At 37.6% G+C, this 24,431-nt stretch overlaps 1 protein-coding gene across 1 annotated transcript; it reads left to right on the top strand.

Moving 5' to 3' along the window:
* The first annotated feature begins 362 nt into the window (after positions 1 to 362).
* Positions 363 to 910, top strand: LOC105090223 (actin-related protein 2/3 complex subunit 5-like). The gene has a single exon (XM_064494798.1). It carries the CDS (start codon positions 476 to 478, stop codon positions 908 to 910), a length of 435 nt encoding a protein of 144 aa, XP_064350868.1. The 5' UTR covers positions 363 to 475.
* Positions 911 to 24,431: the final 23,521 nt, after the last annotated feature.

The following is a 24,431-nucleotide window of genomic DNA, read 5'->3' as shown; positions in this document are numbered from 1 at the left end:
AATAGGCAAGTATCGAAAGACCTAAGCATATGCCAATCAAGAGGCTTACTACTGGTGATAAGTTCACATGAAGGGAAGAAATATTGCAGGACAGCAGGGAACAAAGCCAGGGTGGACACAGAGCACTACTAGGTGAAGGATTTAGGTAGAAGAGAGACTTGACAATAGAAAAGGCAGACACGGGAAGATCACAATTTGGAGAAAGATACACATAACGTAGTTCTGTGTTTTATTAGAATAAGATGGAACATCTACAAGCAACATCACGGTCCAGGTTAGTCCTTGAAGGAAAATCAAGCCAACACTGTCCCTGCTTGCAATCAAACATCACTAACAAACCAGCCGTCTGCACTCACCTTTTCTAAAGCTACTCTTCCGGAAGTGGAGGCTCCAGGCTGCGGGTTCCAGCCGGGCTGGACTTGCGGAGGTAGAGGCAGCACCCAGAGGAGCCTTTTGCCACCGGTCCGGATCGGGAATGTCGAAGAACATGGTGTCATCGGCCCGGTTCCGGAAGGTGGACGTGGATGAGTACGGCGAGAACAAGTTCGTGGACGAGGAAGACGGGGGCGACGGGCAGGCTGGGCCCGACGAGGGCGAGGTGGAGTCCTGCCTGCGGCAAGGAAGCATGACAGCTGCCCTGCAAGCGGCTCTGAAAAGCCCCGCTATCAACACCAAGAGTCAGGCGGTGAAGGATCGAGCAGGCAGCATTGTCTTGAAGGTGCCCATCTCTTTTAAAGCTAACGACATTGAAAAGGCAGTTCAATCTCTGGACAAGAATGGTGTGGATCTCCTAATGAAGTACATTTATAAAGGCTTCGAGAGCCCCTCTGGCAATAGCAGTGCTGTGTTATCGCAGTGGCATGAAAAGGCACTCGCTGCTGGAGGAGTGGGATCCATTGTTCGGTCCTGACTGCGAGCGGGAACTGGGTATCTCCCGTGGGGTGGGAGTTGCTGGTACAAAGACCAAAACAACCAAATGCCACCGCTGCTCTTTGGGTAGCATCCGTTTCTCTCAGCTTTGCCTTCTTGCTTCCTTTTCATATCTATAAAGAAGAAAATTACGTATCAGTTTTCATTTAATGAAAATCGGGATATAGTACAGGCAATGTTTCAACAGGAGTGTTTCATGCTCTCAAAATTACTCCAGTGGTGTGTATAACAGTCTGTATATAGCATAATTCAAGTTTAATTGTGCAATTTTTAACCCCTATTGGCTGATGTGGGTTTTTTTGTTTTTTGTCTGTTGGAAGGGTTTTGGGTTTTGGGTTTTTTGTTTTTGTTTTTGTTTTTGTTTTTTGGTTTTGGTTTTGATTGATAGTGAGAAATTTGATCAGAATTTGAGGCCACTTTCCTAACTTATTGCTAGCCAGGAAATGATTTTTATTAAAAACAAAGATGTTTGAGAGACTGGCAGCTATTAACATTGCAAAACAGGACCATACTTCCCTTATTTAAGCAAAATGTGTTTCTGGAACCAATGGCGGCTGAACACCACCACCAGGTTCCAGCTCGGTTTCTGCTTGCCTCCAGAATCTGAGTTTAAGTATGCATCTTCCTCTCAGCATCCAATAATCGTGGCCTCTTGATTCTTTTGTGGTCACCCGGGGTATAGAGCAAGGAGTCTTGCTCTACACAACGTGTCTTACAGATTTATAAAATACACTTTGTATTTCATAAATGCCAGAGCCTGTTTGGTATTAGCATAAAACTTTTGCTCCAATAATATGGCCCTATTTGGGGTACCTACTCCAAATCAGAAAGGACATAGAATCTTTGATGTAGTTCAAACTCTGGGCAGCCTCGGAATGAAATACTGTTTTCTTTGGAATTATAGTGGTTGTCTTTGACATTATGATGTATGTAACTAGTATTTAATATGTCCTATAAATGTCCTCAGTGTTCTTCAGGGTAATTGGGATCTCATAAGATTTGGTTCAGATTCAGACACATACACATTCTGTATTTTAGCTCATTGTTTTTTAAAAAAAAGATAATGCCACACATCAAAAAAGTGTTTACTTTGTTGGACAAACCAAATCAGTTCTCAAAAAAATGACCAGTGCTTTTGAAAAGTTATCATTCAGTAGCTCTAAAAGAAACCACCTGAATGCTTATGACCAAGAGAGACAGCAGACTATATTTAGTATTTCTTATATCACTGACTTATATGAAAACTGGTACAGAAATTCTGTAAACTCTTTGCTGCTTTTGATACCTGCTTTTTGTTCTGTTTTATAAAAATGATAAAGTTTATAAAATAAAATGTCAGTGTTGAATAATTAAAAAAATAAAAAATAAAGCTACTCTTCCTATTAGAGGCAGCATGATACAAGTGATGTGAACTCATAACTAGGAGAAATTGAGTTTTTTCTCTGTTTTTTAGCCCAGTTTTCTCTCATTTTTCCAAGGATCTTCTAGTCAAACTCTCATCAGGAGACTGCAAACAGAATTCTTTTCTCAGGATGGTTGTCTCCATGAAACTCAACCATCTCTTCTAGTGTAGGAAACAGATCAACTGGGGTGGGTTGCTTTATTCTGTGATTTTTGTTTTGATTTGGGTTTTTTCTCACTTCTCAATACTCAAGTAAGAAGCAATCTTCAGAGTTGGTTTGGTTCCAGAAATGAAGTGTCACATGAAAATAAAAATATAAAAACTTCCTCCTTTAGTGTAAATAGATATCTCAGCAGACCTTCTACCTGTCTGTGATTGCAAAGAAAGTGCAGATATGATATCATGTAAGACACTAATATCTGTATTTAGAATTGATTAAGACTGTATGAGGATCAGATGACTGGATAAAGAAGATGTGGTATATTTATACAGTGGAATACTATTCAGCCATAAAAACCGACAACATAACGCCATTTGCAGCAACATGGATGCTCCTGGAGAATGTCATTCTAAGTGAAGTAAGCCAGAAAGAGAAAGAAAAATACCATATGAGATCACTTATATGTGGAATCTAAAACAAACAAACAAAGCATAAATACAAAACTGAAATAGACTCACAGACATAGAATACAAACTTGTAGTTGCCAAGGGGGCGGAGGGTGGGAAGGGATAGACTGGGATTTCAAACTTGTAGAATAGATAAACAAGATTATACTGTATAGCACAGGGAAATATATACAAGATTGTGGTAGCTCATGGCAAAAAAAAAATGTGACAATGAATATATATATGTTCATGTATAACTGAAAAATTGTGCCTTATACTGGAATTTGACACAACATTATAAAATGATTATAAATCAATAAAAAATGTTTATAAAATAAAACATATTCTCAAAAAAAAAAAACAGTATGAGGAAAAAATAGAACCCTATGGTATGGAAGTCAGACAACTCCTTGGCTACAGAGTCAAAATTAAAATCATTAATGAGGAGCAGATGGATGTTGGGTCCCTCCAGATGTGATACCTTGAGAGAGACATGCAATCACTTATATTCAAGCCAGGATACATAATCTAACCATGAGGAAACATTGGGCAAACCCCCAAATGAGGAACTTCCTATAAAACACAAAAAAGGATTGTACCTTCAAAAATGTCACAAATGACAAAGAAAAGCTGCAAAATGTTCCAGATTAAAGAAGACTAGGGAGGCATGACAACTAAATTAAATACTTGATCCTACATTTTTTTTTCCTATACTGGAGGGGAAAGGGGAAATGCTATAAAGGACATTATTGAGTCTACTGACAAAATTGGAATATGCATTGTAGATTAGATAAAAGTATTGTATTGATGTTAAATTACTGAAGTTGACATATAAGAGAATATTTCTATTCTTAGGAGATGCACATTGAAGTATTTAGGGGTAAAAAGGCATGATGTATGCAACCTAGTATCAAATGGTTCAGAAAAAAATTTGTGTATGTATGTGAGACAGAAAGAGAAAATGTAGAAATTATAAAGCAAATGGGGTTAATAATAGGTAATCTTGATAAAGGGTATATTGGTGGTCTTTGTACTATTCTATTTCTTGTAGCTTTTCTGTAAGTTTATTTCCAAATAAAATGTGGTTTCTTTTTTTTTTTTTTTTTTTTTTTTTTTTCCATGAATGCTTATAGAGTTGTCTGACTTCATTTGCCCTGAATTTTACACACAAAAGCCTTGGAGCTGTTCTTCTTTTGAGAGAAACCAAAGCAACAATAGTCTGGTAAATTCTGACGTTAGTGAAAACTGATCATAGAAAACAGTAAACCTGTGCTCTCTTTCTGCTTCCTTTGTCAGTTAGTCCTTATTAACCTAAACATTCAAGCACACATATGGAACAAGATGTCATCCTGTCCTTAGAGATTTTTTAATTGATTTATTCCTCTATCCATGTCTGATGAGAGAGTCCAGTGACCTTTCCAAGATATCAGAAAACCCTGAATTTCCTCATTCCAGCATCACTTAGAGGATGTCCGATCAACCCGATTTGTCTGGGACTGAGGATTTTCTGGGACATGGACTTACAGTGCTAACTAAACCTGAGACAGTCTCAATAGTCACCCACTTCGGGGGTTCTTGGTTCTGTCTCCAGATGGAAGTCTGGTTTCACTCCCACCGCCTACATCATCTCTTTTTTCTCTGCCCCTTACTGACATGGATTTGGAACTCAGCCCCTCTTCTGTGGTGACAACTGCCATCTGCCCCAGTATGAAAACTACTCTCTCAAGTCATTTGAGGTGGAAATAAACGTGCTCAGTGAAGCGTCACATATCACCAGGTTGTCTAGCTCCCCTCTCCCCAAAGACTCCCTGCTTCTTTATGTGTGGACTCCCTTCCTTCTCTGTCTCCTTCAACACTCAACTCCTCTCACTTTATTGTGCAAACATTTCACCTCTGAAACCTTTACTTCTTCTGCATGATCTTAATGTGTTTCACTAAATAGGCAGTCAACTCCAGATTTTTCACTTTAGAGGCCAGAACTCTGAACAGTGGCTTTGAATTCCTGCATTTACTCCCTCTACCATTGCCTTCTCTCCATGAAACTCCATGAGAGAGAATAAAATCTATTGTGTGTAGTTTGAAATTTATGTGTACTGTGTTCTAACTAGCAATGCATGGCTCGTGTATGTGAGAATATTATCACATCTTCAACATGTATACTGCAATATAATTTTCAGAGCACTCCTACTTATGTCACCTCATTTGATCCCTGTATCATCCCTGACAGACAAGGCAGGACAGGTGTAAGACACCAATTTAACAGATTCAAAACCTGAAGTTTGGATAATTGATGTTACTCACTATAAATTACTATCTATGTCTTTTGACTCTAAGCCCAGGGCTCTTGCCACCAATCCAGAGTCTCCTGTTAAATTCTTTATTAACTAAAATGTCCAATTAACCCCCAGAAATGATTCTTCAGTCTGAAGTGTATCAATCTGAAGCTTGCCTAAGAAGATAATAGGGTAGATCTGAATGGATGAGATGAAAGTCCTTCTGGCCTTGTTTAGATCGGTTGGTTTTGCAGAGGGAGATAGGTGCTACCCTGCAGGAGTCTTTTACCTCCTGACCATGGGCTAACTTGGCCCTAGACAGCCAGTGCTGATTCTCTGCTTCCCTAGTAAAGTGTTAGAGGGTGTCTAGGGAAGGCTTTCAAAGCCCTCTGGCGCCTCTGCTCTCTCAGTTTCCTTGGCTCTCCCCTCTGCCCCACCTTCCACTTTCTGGGCAGTGTTACAGCCTGAGCAATGTGGAAGTTTAACTTAGCCTCCTACAAAGCCACCCTAACTGGGTTCTTTGCATGCTGCTTTGTATCAATTACCCTTTATTGTTCAGCTTTAGTAGCCACTCACCCTCCTCCGGTTCTTTCCTGTAACGAGCCTTCTAGCCTGACACAGACAAGCTCCTATTTCACCTCTACTGCTTAAACAGGACTATTCTATGCTTTATCTTAGTGGTTTCTGTCTTAGCCTCTTTCTCCCTGGGCTTGCTTGGAAAATAAGACAACATTGTTTGGCACACCCCATTCCTATCTGAGTCCCTTTTCCAAGATTGAGGTTAGTGAGAACAATGACCACACAATGTAGAGTCAGGGCTACATTTAATAGGATCCCTCAGGGCCAGGAGCTATTGGGGACAGAAGTTAAGTGTTAGCTAAGAGCTAGCCAGGGCTTAAACCAAAATGGATGCTGATGACATATTAGGTTGGATAATTATTTTTATGGGGGGAGAGTCTATGCACTGGAAGGTGTTCGTCAGTAATTCTGCCCTCTGCTCACTGCATGCCACCAGCCTGTAGCACTCCCTTCAAGTTGTGACAACCAAAAATATCTCCAGATGTTGCCAAATGTCCCCATGGTGGGGGCAGGCAAAGTAATCCCTATTGAGAACCACTGGCCAAAGCTGTGAGCACGGGGTGGAAAAAGACAGACTAAGTCAGAACGTTAGGGTCAGGTAGGTGAGGAGCATAGAAGAAAGCAAGTTACAAAACTGAGTGAAGTAAGAGTAAGAATTTTTACCATAATTGGGAGAGGAATGCCCCATGTTTACCCTTCCCAGAAGCTAGGCATGAGTTATAAGGTTTAAGGGAGCAGAATCTAAGTGACCTCGTGTTTGCCTAAGACTGTTCCCCTTTTTCATCCTTGGGTACCCTGTGATCAATGCACAATATGTTAGGTGTGCTAATCAGGATGTGTAGCCTGCAGGGTTGGGCAGCTGCCTAACATGCTGCATTTAAGAGAATGATATTAGTGGTCTAATCCAAGAGAGATGATTGTTTTCATGTAACAAGAAGTCCAGAGGAGAATGGACTAGGGCTGGTGCAGCTACTGAAGAAAGTCAACAAGGACATGGGCTCCTTCCAGCTTCCAGCTGCATTGCACTTGGCATGTGGCTTTTCCTTTTGTGGTTACAACTTAGCTACACTTATTTTACATTTCTTTTAATTAAAACAATAGCAAACAATGTAGGGTTTTTTTTTTAAGTAAATAGTACAGAAAAGTACAAAGAAGGAAGCTTAAAAATGACTCCAAATCTAATCACCATTGTTGTTTGGTAACTATCCTTCCCAGTAATGACCATGCATATATATGGTAAAAAGTGTGGATGGATAGGCAGATAGACAGACAGAATAGATAAACAGGTAAACAGATAAATAAAATATTATATTATACAAACTATTTTTAGTTAAAATAATTACACCTTTTTTTAAAAAAAAAAAGAATAGAGAGAGACTATACCTGAGTTCTTTCAGGCTTTACATGTTTGTATGTGATCTTTTGTCTATTATCTTTACCCCTGAAAGAAATCTTCACTGAGACACATAAAATTCTGGGATCACTCATGTCTTGCCTCAGATCTCTATAGACATTCCTCCACTGTCTTCTGCCATCAAGTGTGGTGCGGAGAAATGTAAACCTCAAGACTGCAATCAAATTACTAGAGAAGCATCTTTCAAAACTCTGATTCCTACTTTTAGGGAAATTTTTTTCTACTTGAGATCTGAGGGAAAAGTGTCGGATCACTGCATCTCCTCTCATATTGGTTCAGATTGCTCAATTTAAGGCATGAATGCTTGACAGTTCATAGTCTGGGGCTGTGGCCTTTGCTTGTTTCAATCAAAGATAGTGTTTTATAGTGTTTTACAATTTTTGTTTGTTTTTTGTTCTTTTCCCAAGTATGGAGCAAAGGAATTGGGATAAAAAATGACTTTACTTCATCTCTAATCACAAACTTTACCCTTATTTTTTGGTGAGTTAAACAATGAATAGAAAAAGAGTACATGGAAACAAAATCTTTGTTCTTCGCCCACCTAGTTTTGCCTCATACCACATCCCATCCATCAGTGCATCTCCTCATTCTCTTCCAGAACACACCACAAGTTCATACACTTTTCCCCATCTCTACTCTTTGTTCCCTGTTATGAGCACTATCATGTGTGTCTGCACAACTGCCCCAGTTCCCTAGCTGGTCTTCCTGGTTTCCACTGCTGCTTCTCTTCATTCTATCCTTGATACAACAACTGTGGTGATCTCCCTACATGTAAATCAGATCATGTCACTCATTCCCTGAAAATATGATTCCTTTTACATAGATGATCCCATAAAGGCAAAATCTATAAGGACAGAAAGTAGACGAATAGTTGCCAAGAGCTGAGGGTGGGAATGGGGTATGAGTACAAAGTAGTAGGACAGATCTTTTGGGGATAATAAACATCTAAAACTGGATTGTGCTGTTGGTTGTATGCCTCTGCACGTTTACTAAAAAGCATTTAATTGAAATTTTTAATTGGGTGAATTTTATGTTATGTAAATTACACCTTAATAAAGCTGTTTTTTAAAAAGGGATGCCTCCAAGGGTATTCACAATACTTAGAATAATCTTCCCTGACTTACAAAGCCCTATATGATGTGGCCCTACCAACATTTCTGACCCTGTCATCTTTTACTCTTCCTCTTCCACTGTGCCCCAGCCATAGTGGCTTTCTTTCTGGCCCTTGAGTATATATTATGTTTGCTTCTGTCTTAGGCCCTTTGCACTCCTCTGAACTCCACATAGTTGAGTCTTCCTTGAAATTCAGATATTGGTCAAATGCCAACTTCTTAGAGTGGCCTTCCCTGGCTATCCAATCAAAAATAGCTACCCACTAATTATATCACCTTGTTTTCATTTTCTGCATTGCCTTATTTCTGCCTGATATTTTTCTTGCAGTTTATTATATGTCATTATCCACCAGAATGTCCCTGCGAACTGGAACTTTTTCAAGAGGGTATCCCTAGTTTCATAACATTTTTTTGAACTCATAGATAGTACCAAAAGGTAGTCATTGAATGAATAGAGGATTGAATGAAAGAATAGTTAGATAGTTGGAAAGTCATGAAGATATAAATGCTGATCTTCATTCTCCCCAAGGAAGAAAGCAGAGAAGCTTCAAGCGCCTGCCTTGAATGGTAGAAAAGATGCATCACAAAAAGTGCTAGATAACTTCTCTTTGGCCTGAATAATACTGGTAATAAGACCATCTGCTCCTAGTACCAGTGAAACCTCTTTTAAACACAGAGGAGCTCTGAAATTAACTATGTGTTACTTGGAACAATGTTGATTGCTCTGCTCAGGGCACATGGAGGGTCAAAGAACAAATCATTTCAAATGTCAAGGTAAAGGGGACTTTATTCTAAAGATACAAACAACAATTAGAAATCTAATGCTTCACTGAGTCAGAAACCACAACTATACTCTCTATCTCTCAGGAGCTCTGTGGTTCCATCTTAACTTCTGTTAGCTACTAGCAACTGAGTTCCTTCCAGTTTTCCATTTCCCTCACCAAAACTTGTCCTTGAACAAATGTAACATAAGGGAGATAAGAGTTAAAGGGAGAAGAAGACCAGAGAAGTGCTTGAGTTGAGTGTCCTGAAGAAATGTAAAGGGTACTTAAGGCTATGGACATATTAGAGTTGAAAAGAATGCACAAGAGGATGAAAACTCTAAGACATTGATGAAATAAACAGAAGACAATGCAAATAAATGGAAAGATATCCCATGCTCATGGACTGGAAGAATTAATGTTGTTAAAATGACTACTGCCTAAAGCAAGCTACAGATATAATGCAATCCTTATCAAAATTCCATTGACATTTTTCACAGAAATAGAACAAATAATTCTAAAATTGACATGGAATCAAAAAAGATACCAAATAGCCAAAAAATCTTGAAGTAGCAAAGTCAGAGTTATCACACTCTCTCATTTCTAACTATACTATGAAGCTATGGTAATCAAAACAGAACAGTACTGGCCCAAAAACAGACACACAGACCAATGAAACAGAATTAAGAGCCCAGAAATATACTCCCACATATGTGGGCAGTTAATTTATGACAAAGGAGAAAAGAATATGCAATGAAGAAAGGATAGTCCTTCAATAAATCACATTGGGAAAACTGGACAGCAACATGCAAAAGAACAAAATTAAGTCACTACCTTTTACACCGTACACAAAAATTAACTCAAAACATTGAAAACTTGAATGTAAAAATCTGAAATCATAAAATTTCTAAAAGAAATGTAGGGGGCAACTTAATTGACATTGGATTTAGGGATTTGTGTGTGTGTGTGCATCTGACTCCAAAGACAAGGGAAACAAAAGCAAAACTAAACAAATGGGACTGCGTCAAACTAAAAAGCTTCTGCACAACAAAAGAAACCATCATCAATACAAAAAGGCAACTTACTAAATGGGAGAACATATTTGCAAATCATTTATCCAATAAGGGGTTAATATCCAAAATATATGTAGAATTCATACATCTCAATAACCAAAAAAACCAAACAACCCAATTAAAAAGTAGGCAGAAGATCTGAATAGGTATTTTTCCAAAGATATACAGATGTCCAACAGGCATGTGAAAAGATGTTCAATATCACTCATTATTAGGGAAATGGAAATCAAAACCACAATGAGATATCACCTCACACCTGTTAGAATGGCTATTATTGAAAAGACAAGAAAAAACAAATGTTGGAAAGTATGTGGAGAAAAGGGAATCCTTAAACACTGTTGGTGGGAATGTACATTGGTGAAGTCACTATGGAGAACAGTATGGAGATTTCTCAAAAAATTAAGAAGAGAACTAACATATGACCCAGCTATTCCTCTTCTGGCTATTCTTCCAGAGAACATGAAAAGACTAATTTAAAAAGATACATGCATGCTATGCTCATTGCAGCATTATTTACAATAACCAAGATATGGAAACTGCTTAGGTGTCCATCAATGGATGAATGGGTAAAGAAGATGTGAGATGATTAGAAAGATAGATAGATAGATAGATAATAAATAGATACATACAATGTAATATTACTCAGCCATAAAAAGAATGAAATGCTCTCATTTCCAGCACGGATGGAACTTAAAGGTATTATGCTAAGTGAAATAACAGGTGTCAGATAGAGAAAGACAAATAGTGTATGATTTCACTCGCATGTGGAATGTGAAAAACCAAATAAACAAACAAACAAACAAAAAATAGGTACAGAAAACACATTAGCAGTTACCAGATGGAAAGGGGGTTGTAGAGTGGGCAAAGTGGGTGAAGGGGGTCAACTATGTGGTGATGAATGGCAACTAAACTTGTGGTTGTGATACTTCATAGTGTATACAGATGTTGAATTATAATGCGATATGCCTGAAACTTAGACAATAAAAAAAGAAGAAGAACACACAAAGGGAGAAAGAAGGTGGAGTATGAGGAAGGTACAACAAAGCTGGATGTGGGCAATTTCAGTTTATTGGCTGGGTCACCAAGTCTAGAGGGGGAGAGAGATTCACATATATATTTATATTTACATAAAAATATATATTTTATATATATATGAGTGCTTCTATATGGACTGGCACAGTGCTACCAAACACATGTACCAAGTTAAAACAGCGCAGCTTCCGACCTTCAAGAGCTCACTGTCATGCTTGTCAGAATCTTGAACCAAACTTGTGCCTACCACTGGCATTCGGATGAGCCCAGGCGAGTTAACTGAACTGGTGGAAAAGACCCACCCGAAGGCTTTTTAAATTAAGACCTAAAAATTTCTCCCAAGAAAGAACTCATTCTATAAAAATAAAACCAGGGGGTAGAGCCAGGCCTAGTTACAAATTCTTAGGTCTAGAATCCAGGATAAGATAGAAAGAGGAGTGAGCCAGTTCCAGGATAGGGTCCAGGAGTCAGTGGTCAGGACAGCGGAAAGGTCCAAAATAAGAATACTCTAGAGCAGGATTTATAAGCTTTACCTGCAAAAGGCCAAATAGCAAATATTTTCAGCTTTGTGAGTCTTAGTTGCCACCACTGAATTCTGCCACTGTAGCATGAAAGCAGCCGTATACCATACATAAAAGAATAACTGGGACAATGTCCCAATAAAGTTTTACTTAGGAAAACTGAAACTTGAATTTCACGTACTTTTCATAAAATATTCTTCTTTTGATTTTTTTTTCTACCCTGTATAAAAATGCAAAACCCATTCTTAGCGCATGGGCCATACAAAACCAGGCAGAGGTCCAGATTTGGCTCATGAGCGCTTTCCAGCCACCAGTCTAGAGCCATACCATCCAACAGAAATATAATATGAACCATAAACACAAAGCAGCCATGTAAAAAGCTACATTTTAAACAGTAAAAAGAAACAATGATTAAGAAATTATCCTAACCTCTTTGGGTCTTGGTTTCCTTAACTGTAAAATATTGCTAATAATATTAACTCATGGGACTGTTGCAAACATTAACTACTTAAACCACATGACATGCCTAGAACAATGCTTAGCACATGCTAAGTCCCCAGTAAACTTAGTTTCATTGCTACCATTTCAAAAAAAAAAAGAAAAAAAAATTAATTTTAATAATACATTTAACTCAAAACATATTATCATTTCAATATGTGATCAATATAAGAAAATTAATAAGATCTTTTACATTTTTATTTATACTAAATTTTTGAAATTCAATATGTATTTTATACTTACATGACATTTCAAGTGCCTAGCAGCTGCATGTATCTAGTGGCTACATATAAGACAGCACAGATGTACAGCAAAGATGAATCCACGTATCAAAGTTCAAGGCAATACCTCAGATCCAGGTAGATCAGGAAGAGGCAGGCTATATCATACAGAAAAGACAAAGTCCAAAGTCAGGGAGGTAGGTGACTTAAGGGCACTTGTGCAAGTCCCAGAGTGGACCACAGTACAGGATTCAGGAGAACATTTGGGCAGCAAAGATAAGCTGTGGTGCAACTATTTATTTAGGATTTTCTGGGGCAGGCACCATAGGTGACATTCACTCACATTCATTCTCATTTAATCTTCACAACAACCTTGTGAGGCCAGTACTCTTACCCTTGCATTAGAAGTGAGACTCAGAAGAAAATGAAGTGATTTGCTCAAAATCGTACAGCTGGTATGATATAATCATACAGTGGTAGAGGCAGGATTTGAACCTGCGTCTGGCTCTTCATTACACTGCATCATGCATAGCCAAGGCAGTGAGGGTGCATAAAAGATCAAAATCCAGGGAAACACACTGAGCAATGATGTCTCTTGAATCCATCCACTCCCCTCCATCCCCACTGCTGGCTTAGTTCATTCTCTCTTCAGCTATTACCTGAACTAGTGCAGCAGCATCACCTATGGTCTCCCTGCTCCCAGTCTTCTTGGCTCCAATTTTTTCAGCATTTAACTAATAAAATAATTTGCTTAAAGTCCAATTCTGGACATATCCCTTTCTGGCTCAAAAACCTCCACTGGCTCCTCTTGCCTACAGGATAAAACCTCAAGTTCAGGAAACATGAGTCCTAGACTATCCATGCTATTCTAATTACCTCTCACTGACTTCTAAGCATGGCATTCCAGAACCTCAACATTCTGTCCTATCATGTTGCCTTCATCATCCTTGATCTGTCCGTATATATTTTGGGCAGATGTTCTAACATCCAGTTCTAACATCCAGTCTAACATCTAACATGGACTCTCTAACAATGACTTTCCCCTGAACACAACCTATGATTTTTTTCATCAGTGCCCTGTGTCACATTGTTCTTCAATTTCATATGCTCTTTCCTCCAATGCTCCTCCCACCACCTCTACTTGCACAGACCCTAACGCTCCCAATCGTATCCCTCCATGAAACTTTGGCTCTCCAGTCCCTCTTCTGGATGCTACCAGCACCATGTTCATGCCACTTTCATAGTTTTCATTATTTTCTACTTTGTTTTGTAGTCATATGGGTGTGTCTCTCATCTACCCTTCTACACCACTAGCTACAAGGAAAGCTTCTGTATCTTTCTATCTTCCATAGCACAATGTTTCCTGCTAACTGATTAGGTACTCAGTAAGCTTGTTTAATTAAAAAATACATCAATATCATGTTCCCACTCAAGACGGCAGAGTGGTAGGACCACGAGCTTGCTTCTCCTCATGACTACAACAAAACAATGACTGCTAAACAAACATCAAAAAAAAAAAAAAAAGACTGGAATCTAGCAAAAAAAAGAGCCTCTTCAACTGGAAACATAAAAAGGGAGCCACAGTAGGACAGTAGCAGGGGCATGCTCATGATATAATTGGGCCCTATAACCCCGATGTGGGCAACCCAAAAGCTGAAGGATAATTCAGTCATAGAGACCCTCCCATGAAAGTGAGAGTTCTAAGCCCCTTGTCAGTCTCCCCAGCCCAGGGTTCTGGCATTGGGAGGAGGAGGAGACCCTAGGACATTTGGTTTGGAAGGCCAGTGAGGCTTAGCTCTAGGAGCCCCACAGAACTAGGGGAAACAGAGACTTCATTCTCTTGGGAAGCATACAGAATCTCGAGGGCACCAGGTTCAAGGGCAGAAGCAGTGATTTCATAGGAACCTAGGCCAGACCTGCCTGCTGGTTTTGGAAGGTCTCTTGGGGACATAGAGGATGACTGTGGCTCACCCAATGGTCATAAAAGCTGGTGGTGGACATTCTGTAAGTGCTCATCTACAAGAGCTTTCCTGGAGATGACACTTTGATTGGATCATTAGCACCACTACCTAGCCCCACCCAACAGCCTGTAGGGAAGCCTCAGGCCAAACAGCATACTGAGTGGGAACACAGCTGCACCATTCAGCAGAACTCCAGAGCCACAAACACAGCCCTACCCGCCAGAGGTCCAGGACCAAGCTTCACCCAGCAGTGGGCAGGCACCGCCTCCTCCTGTCAGGAAATCTGCATAGTCCAGCATCATCTACCAGGGACAAATACCAGAAATAAGAAAACAACTATCCCAAAGCCTGTGGAAGGAATTCACAAACACAGGCCAGACACAGCACTGGGAGCAGGTGGACCCTGACCCTCAGGTGACAAGAAAGGAGTGTACTGCTGAGATGCATAGGATGTCTCCCACAGAGGGCCACCTCCCCAAGGTCGAGAAATGTAACTAACCTACCTAAAAATATAAATAGAAATACAATATAAGGTGGCAGAGGAATATCTCCCAGGCCAAGGCACATGATAAAATCCTAGAAGAAGAAATAAGTGATGAGGAAATCAGAAGTTTATCTGAGAAAGAGTTTAAAGTAATGATGGTGAACATGTTCAGAGAACTCAAGAGGAGTAGAGATACAAAGTCTTTAGCAAGGAGCTGGAAAAATATAAAGAATACCTAAACAAAGTTGAATAATAAAATCACTGAAATGAATAATGCACTAGATGGAACCAAGAATAGACTAAATGAGGCAGAAGAATGGGTCAATGAGCTAGAAGACAGATTAGTGTAAATCACTACTGCAGAACAGGAAAAAGAAAAAGAATGAAAAGAAATAAGGATAGCTTAAGAGACTCTGGGACAACATGAAGGGCACTAATATTCACATTACAGGGATCCTAGAAAGAGAAGAGAGAGAGAAAGGACGTGAGAAAATTTTTGAAGAGACAATAACTGAAAACTTCCCTAACTTGGGAAAGGAAGTCCAGGAAGTGCAGAGAGTCCCACCAAGGATCAACCCAAAGAGGAACACACCAAGGCACATAGTCATCAAATTGACAAAAATTAAGGATAAGGAGAAAATATTAAAATCAGCAAGACAAAAGCAACAAATAACATATAAAGGAGCTCCCATAATCTATCAGCTGATTTTTCAGCACAAACTCTACAGGCTAGAAGGGACTAGCACAGTATATTTAAAGTGATGAAAGGGGGAAACTTACAACCAAGAATACTCTATCCAGCAAGGCTCTCATTCAGATTTGATGGAGAAATCAAAACCTTCACAGATAAACAAAAGCTAAAAGATTTCAGCACCTCCAAACCAGCTTTACAACTAATGTTAAAGGAAGTTCTCTAGTCATCAAACCATAAGAAAAGAGAACAAAAAGAAGAAAGAGAGAAAAACAAAAAAAGACCTACAAAAGATTGCTTTGGCAGTCCGAGGTCTTTTACGGTCCCATATAAATTTTGGAATTGTTTGTTCTATTTCTATGAAGAAAGTCGTGAGTATTTTGACAGGGGTTGCAGTGGATCTGCAGATTGCTTTGGGTAGTACAGCCATTTTGATAATGTTGACTCTTCCAGTCTAAGAACACAAGATATCTTCCCATTCCTTGTATCATCTTCACTTTCCTTCAACAATGTTTTACAGTTTTTAGAGTATAGGTAACCTCCTTGATTAAGCTTATTTCTAGGTAATTTTTTGTTTTTTATGCAATGGAAATGTGTATTCCAGTTATAAAATTCTGATTTTTGAAGTGAAAAAAAAAAACTTAATGAAGGGCTGCAAGAGGCAAAATATCCTTCTTTCTTATGGGTGAATTTTATTCCATTATATATATGCATCTTCTTTATCCATTCATCTATTAATATGCACTTAGCATGCTACCATATCTTGGCAATTATAACGAATGTTGCTGTTAATAGTGGGGTGTAAGTATTCTCATTTTGTGATTGGCTTTATTCCTTTGATACCTATGTAAGTTTAAAAAGCTAAAGCTCTAAATGTTCTTAGAAACAATGAACAATACATATATATAAAATTTTTAAATATATGTGCAGTATATTGTGTATGTATATTAACATGCAATATATTGTATATGTGCAGTAAAATTTTAACAATTCTACCTAATAAAACTGAAAAGTGAAAAAAAAGGATGATGTTAAACTGATTAGTATTATCTGATATGTTAAATGATGTGGGAAGCATTATCAACTAAGTGATGCTAAACCTTCTGTATTATATTTGTGTGAATATGTGTTATTAGTATACGTGTTCTAGAAATTATATAAAATTCCTAAAAATCTGATTTGTTCTGGCACAATGTTTTCCCTTATGATTCTAGTTACTATCTTAAAATGTTTGGTGTCACAGGAATAACTAAATTTCCTTGTCAATTGTATTGTAATAAACTCTAATTGAATCCTATAAATTAATTAATTAATTAATTAATGTTCGTTGAATTGATCTATCCTGATTCTTAAAAATCTTATTCCAATTTATCCCGTAAAAAAGTCCAGGAAATTTTACAAAGCAAAGTTTTTAGCAAAGAGCTGGAAAATGTAAAAAATACCCAAACAGAGTTGAAGAATAAAATTACTGAAATGAATAACACACTAGAAGGAACCAAGAATAGACTGAGGCAAAAGAACAGATTAGGGAACTAGAAGATATATTGGTGGAAATCATTACTGCAGAATAGAAAAAAGAGGAAAAAAATTAAAACAGATGAGGATAGTTTAAGAGAACTCTGGGACAATATGAAGCATGCTAATATTTGCATTATAAAGGTCCCAGAAAGCGAAGAGAGAGAGAAAGGGCATGAGAAAAATTTTGAAGAGATGATAACTGAAAACTTCCCTAACTTGGGAAAGGAAACAGCTATCCAAGTCCAGGAAGCTCAGAGAGTCCCACAAAGGATCAACCCAAAGATAAATACACTGAGGCACATATCAATTCATAAAAATTAAGGATCAGGAGAAAATATTAAAATCAGCAAGACAAAAGGAACAAATAACATACAAAGGAACTCCCATAAGGTTATCAGCTGATTTTCAGCAGAAACTCTACAGGCTAGAAGGGAGTGGCATGATATATTTAAAGTGCTGAAAGGGAAAAACTTACAGCCAAGAATACTCTAACCAGCAAGGCTCTCATTCATACTTCATGAAGAAATCAAAAGCTTTGCAGATAATAAAAGCTAAAAGAATTCAGCATCTCCAAACCAGCTTTACAACTAATGTTAAAGGAGCTTCTAGTCACCAAAGCACAAGAAAAGAGAACAAAAAGAAGAAATAGAAAGAAAAGACCTACAAAAGTAAATTCAAAACAATTAATGAAATGGCTGTAAGAACACACCTGTCAATAATTACCTTAAATGTAAATGGATTAAATGATCCAACCAAAAGACATAAGCTGGCTGAATGGATACAAAAACAAGACTCATATATATGCTGTCTACAAGAGACCCATTTCAGAGCTAGAGACACATGCAGGTTAAAAGTAAGGGGGTGGAAAAACATTCCATGCAAACAGAAACCAAAAGAAAGCTGGAGTAGCATACTTATATCAGACAAAATAGATTTTCAAATAAAGACTGTTAGAAGAGGCAAAGAAGAACAAAGACTACATAATGCTTAAGGGATCAGTCCAAGAAGATGATATAACAATTGTAAATATATATGCACCCAACATAAAAACACCTCAATATATAAGGCAATTGTTAACAGACATAAAAGGAGAAATCAACAATAACACAATAATAGTGGGGGACCTTAACACCCCACTAACATCAATGGACAGATCATCCACATAGAAGATCAATAAGAAAATGCAGGCCCTAAATAACACATTAGACCAGATGGACCTAATTGATATCTATAGAGCATTCCATCCAAAAACAACAGAATACACATTCTTCTCAGGTGCACATGGAATATTCTCCAGAATCGCTAGCCTCAAAGCTAGCCTCAGCAAATTTAACAAAACTGAAATCATACCAAGCATATTTTCTAACCACAATGCTATAAGGTTAGAAACCAACTACAAGAAAAAAACTGCAAAAACTGCAGAAGTGTGGAGGCTAAACAATATGCTACTAAACAACCAATAGATCATGGAAGAAATCAAAGAGGAAATCAAAAAGTACTTTGAGACAAATGAAAATGAAACACAATAATCCAAAGCCTCTGGGACACAGCAAAAGCAGTTCTCAGAGGGAAGTTTATGCTGATAAAAGTCTACCTTAGGAAACAAGGAAAATCTCAAGGAAACAACCTAATCATACACCTAAAGTAGCTGGAGAAAGAAGAACAAACAAATCCTAAAGTTAGTAGAAGAAAATAAACCATAAAGATTAGAGCAGAAATAAATGAATTAGAGACTAAAAAACACAGTAGAAAACATCAATGAAACTAAGAGCTGGTTTTTTGACAACATAAACAAAACTGATAAGCCTTTAGTCAGACTCAACAAGAAAAAGGGGAGAGGGCCCAAATTAATAAAATCAGAAATGAAAAAGAAGACGTTACAACTGACACCACAGAAATACAAGGGATCTTAAGAGGATACTATGAGCAACTACATGCCAACAAAATGACAATGCAGAAGAAATGAACATTATCTTAGAAAGGAACAACTTGCCAAGACTGAACCAGGAAAATATAACAATATGAAGAGACCAATTACCAGTACTGAAATTGAATTAGGAATTTAAAAACTCCTAACAAACAAAAGTCCAGGACCAGATGGCTTCAAAGGTGAATTCTACCAAACATTTATAAAAGAGTTAACACCTATTCTTTTGAAGCTATTTCAAAAAATTACAGAGGAAGGAACACTTCTAAACTCATTCTATGAGGCCATCATCACCCTGATACCAAAACCAGACAAAGATATCACAAAAAAAGAAAATTATAGGCCCATATCACTTATGAATATAGGTGCAAAAATCCTCAACAAAATAGTAGCAAATTGACTCCAATAATATATTAGAAGGATCATATACCATGATCAAGTGAGATTTATCCCAAGGACACAGGTAGTTTTTAATATACACAAATCAATCAACATGATACACCACATTAACAAACTGAAGAGTAAAAACCATATAATCATCTCAATATATTCAGAAAAAGCTTTTGATAAAATTCAACATCTATTTATGATCAAAATCTCCAGAAAGTGAGCATAGATGTACCATACCTTAACATAATAAAAGCCATACATGACAAACCCACAGCTAACATCTCACCTGATGGCAAAAAGCTGAAAGCATTTCCTCTAAGATCAGGGACAAGACAAGGATGCGCACTCTCACCACTTTTATTCAACATAGTTTTGGAAGTCTTAGCCATAGCTATCAGAGAAGAAAAAGAAATAAAAGGAATCCAAATTGAAAACAAAGAAGTAAAACAGTCACTGTTTGCAGATGACATGATACTATATATATAAAACCCTAAAGAAGTGACCAGTAAACTACTAGAACCCATCAATGAATTTCATAAAGTTGCAGGATACAAAATTAATATACAGAAGTCAGTTGCATTTCTTTTTTTAAATTTTTTATTGATTTATAATCACTTTACAATGTTGTATCAAATTCCAGTGTAGAGCACAATTTTTCAATTACACATGAACATATATATATTCATTGTCACATTTTTTTCTCCATGGGCTACCATAAGATCTTGTATATATTTCCCTGTGCTATACAGTATAAACTTGTTTATCTATTCTGCAATTTTGAAATCCCATCTATCCCTTCCCACCCTCTGCCCCCTTGGCAACCACAAGTTTGTATTCTATGTCTATGAGTCTATTTCTGTTTTGTATTTATGCTTTGTTTTTGTTTTTGTTTTTGTTTTTAGATTCCACATATGAGTGATCTCATATGGTATTTTTCTTTCTCTTTCTGGCTTACTTCACTTAGAATGACATTTTCCAGGGACATCCATGTTGCTGCAAATGGCATTATGTTGCCGGTTTTAATGGCTGAGTAGTATTCCATTGTATAAATATATCACCTCTTCTTTATCCAGTCATACGTTGATGAACATTTAGGCTGTCTCCATGTCTTGGCTATTGTAAATAGTGCTGCTATGAACATTGGGGTGCAGGTGTCATCCTGAAGTAGGGTTCCTTCTGGATATATGCCCAAGAGTGGGATTCCTGGGTCATATGGTAAGTCTATTCCTAGTCTTTTGAGGAATCTCCATACTGTTTTCCACAGTGGCTGCACCAAACTGCATTCCCACCAGCAGTGTAGGAGGGTTCCCCTTTCTCCACAGCCTCTCCAGCATTTGTCATTTGTGGATTTTTGAATGATGGCCATTAGATGTCAATTGCATTTCTATACACTAACAATGAAAAAGCAGAAAGGGATAGTAAGGAAATGATATCATTTACCATCAAGCCAAAAAGAATACAATACCTAGGAACCTAGGAATAAACCTACCCAAGGAGGCAAAAGACCTGTATGCCAAAAGCTATAAGACACTGATGAAGGAAACTGAAGACAACATAAACAAATAGAAAGATATATGGTGTTCTTGGATTAGATATTATTAAAATGGCCATATTGCCCAAGGCAATTTAGATTCAGTGCAGTCCTTATCAAATTACCAATGACATCCTTCACAGACTTGGAACAAAAAAATGTTAAAATTTGTTGGAAAACAAAAAAGACCTTGAACAGCCAAAACAATCTTGAAAAAAATGGACAGAGCTCAGGGAATCACATTTCCTGACTTCAGACTATACTACATAGCTACTGTTATCAAAACAGTATGGCACTGGCACGAAACACACACAGATCAATGGAACAGGATAGAAAGTTCAGAAATAAGCCCATAAATCTATGGTCAATTAATCTATGACAAAGGAAGCAAGAATATACAGTGGAGAAAAGACAATCTCTTCAATAACTGGTGCTGGGAAAACTGGACAGCTACTTGTAAAAGACTTAAAATAGAACATTTTCTAACACCATATACAAAAATAAGCTCAAAGTGGATTGAAGACCTAAATGTAAGACCAGATACTATAAACTCCCAGAGGAAAACATAGGCAGAAAACTTACAGACATACATTACAGCAATATATTTTTTGAACCAGCTCTTGGAGTAATGGAATAAAAGGAAAAATAAACAAATGGGATCTAATTAAAGTTACAAGCTTTTGCACAGCTAAAGATACCATAAACAAAATGAAAAGACAGCCTACAGAAGGGGAAAAAACACTTGCAATGATGCAATCAACAAGGGACTAATTTCCAAAATATACAGACAGCTCATACACCTAAATATCAAAGAAACAAGAAACCCAATCCAAAAATGGGCAGAAGACCTAAACAAGCAATTTTCCAATGAAGACATACAAATGGCCAACAGGCACATGAAAAAATGCTCAGCATCGCTAATTGTCAGAGAAATGCAGATCAAAACTACAATGATATATCACCCCACACCAGCCAGAATGGCCACCATTAAAAAGTATACAAACGATAAATGCTGGAGAGGGTGTAGAGAAAAGGAAACCCTCCTACACTGTTGGTGGGAGTGTAGATTGGTGCAGCCACTATGGAGGACAGTATGGAGGTTCCTTAAAAAACTGAAAATAGACTTACCATGTGATCTAGCAATCCCACTCCTTGGCATATATCCAGAGAAAAATAAAATTCAAAAAGACACATGCACCCCAATGTTCACAGCAGCACTATTTACAATAGCCAAGACATGGAAACAACCCAAATGTCCATCAACAGATGACTGGATAAAAAAGATGCAGTACATATATACAATGGAACACTACTCAGCCATTAAAAAGAATAAAATAATGTCATTTGCAGCAACATGGATGGACCTGAAGATTGTCATTCTAAGTGAAGTGGGCTGGAAAGAGAAAGAAAAATGCCATATGACATCACTTATATGCAGAACCTATAATAATAATAATAATAATAATAATAATAATAATAATAATAATAATAATAATGACACAAATGAACTACTTATTATTTATAACTTAGATGATTGATTTCTTGAATATGTGTAAGCACATTCAACTTTCCTTTATGATTGGATTACCACATTCTCTTGATTCTTATTTTGTAGTTGGCTTTATTCCTTTGATAACTATATAAGTGTAAAAAGCTAAAGATCTAATCTGTTCTTAGAAAAAATAATTAGTACATATATGAAAGCTAAAAAATGTGCAGTATATTGTTTATACGTATTTACATGCAGTATAACGTGTATATATAGTCAAATTGTAATAATTCTACATAATAAAACTGAAAAAAAACTATACAGAAAACACATATTCATTAACAAAATTGTAGAAATGGCTATATCACTGACTCTTAAACATTTAATGTATTTACCAAAAGCAAAATAAGATTACTTAAATATCAGCCTCCACAATCACATTTGGAATGACTTAGTACTTTTTCAATAGGCTTTACATGCAAAGAAGGTTCATTAATCTATGTCTAAATCATGGAGGAAATCTGACACTTAGGGATCACTTTATAGAATCTTAATACTCTCTTACAGTAAATGAAGTTTCATTTGTTCATTTAAAATGCTGATTTTTTAATATGTCCCTCTGCTCTTCCTCTGCCTCCTTTTCCCTTTAGCCCAGAGAGTCCAGTTCTAAAAACCCATTAACTTGCACAACATGCCACAGAATAGGAACGGTTTTGGCAGGAGGCAGGAATAAGGAATTCTTGCCCTACCACTGACCTTTGTGCCAAATGTAAAGATAACTTCACAATTTCATCCTTTCTCACCATGTTTATGTCACATGATTTAAGTTCACTCATATGTTACCTTTACTTTTTCCAAATAAAAGTTTGAGTTTAACCTGGAAAAAAAAAGCTCTAATCTATTCTTAGAAACAATGATCAGTACATATATGTAAATTAAAAAAAAGTGCAGTATGCTGTATATATTTACATGCAACATAATGAATATGTGCAGTCAAACTGTAATAATTCTACCTAATAAAACTGAAAAAGGAAAAAAAAAGAATGTCCAGGAAACTTTAACTGAGTGTATTATATCATATATCACTAAAAATATAAAATTAAACACTTGCAGGATCTTAGTGTGCCACCATTAGCTGGAAAAAACTCATCATATTTTCTTTTTTGCTTTGGTGGCTAGAAAACTCAATTGAAAAGTTGGTGCTCAAGCACAAAAATATCCTTAAACTGGAATTCTAGTGTCCCTCTGACTTCTGTCCTCCATTTAGTGATTCAATCTTTTGTTTTTGTTACAAAGAATTTTAGACTATTTTAAGTATTGTTTATTGAAGGCTGCCTTTTGAAAGTATGTGTAAAAGGGAGTGGATACAAATCATAAATCAATACAATTGGCAGGACATGTTTCTGAACTTACTCACGAGGTATGGGCATGAGGCATTCTGGGCTCATAGCCCCATGAACATGTGGTCAGAGGGAAGCCAAGATGAAAAGGCCTGGAACTGAAAGTAGTGACTCAGCATTAGAGCTGGCCCCTGAGGGGAAACCATTAGTGGGAAGCCACAATTCATCAGGACCTGGTGGTCCCAGGCTTGATTGGCTGGAGCTGCAATGCAAGGGACCAGCCCAGAGCATGGGGCATGGAACAGACAGCAGCAATACACAGGGCCTGGGAGTGAGTCCCTTAGGAACACAACTCATCTGATGGTGAGTTGTTAGGAAGAGAACCCGACTTTCAGGGGAAGAGGTTGACAAGATCCAGAAAGGAATCAGAGCCCCTGCTTAAGGACTGGAATCCAGAACCAGAAAGCAGTAGCCCCAGCGTGTAACACTGGAGATGGACATGAAACCAACACAGTGACAGCTATGAAGAGTGAGCAGTGGTGCTGAGATGAGAGGAAGTTTCTGCCTCTGAACGTCATGGACCCCAGACCATCAGTACATCCTGCCTGACAGTCAGTGGGCTCAGAGCCACCCACAAGCCAATGCAGACTTAGATGAGTATCACGTAACCTTTAGCCT

The sequence above is a fragment of the Camelus dromedarius genome, chromosome 16 (genome assembly GCF_036321535.1).
Source record: "Camelus dromedarius isolate mCamDro1 chromosome 16, mCamDro1.pat, whole genome shotgun sequence".
NCBI lineage: Eukaryota > Metazoa > Chordata > Mammalia > Artiodactyla > Camelidae > Camelus > Camelus dromedarius.
This window is presented reverse-complemented; position numbering and strand designations above follow the sequence as displayed.

Coding starts and splice junctions, on each gene's coding strand:
- LOC105090223 (XM_064494798.1), top strand. CDS start 476: ATGTCGAAGAACATGGTGTCATCGGCCCGGTTCCGGAAGGTGGACGTG.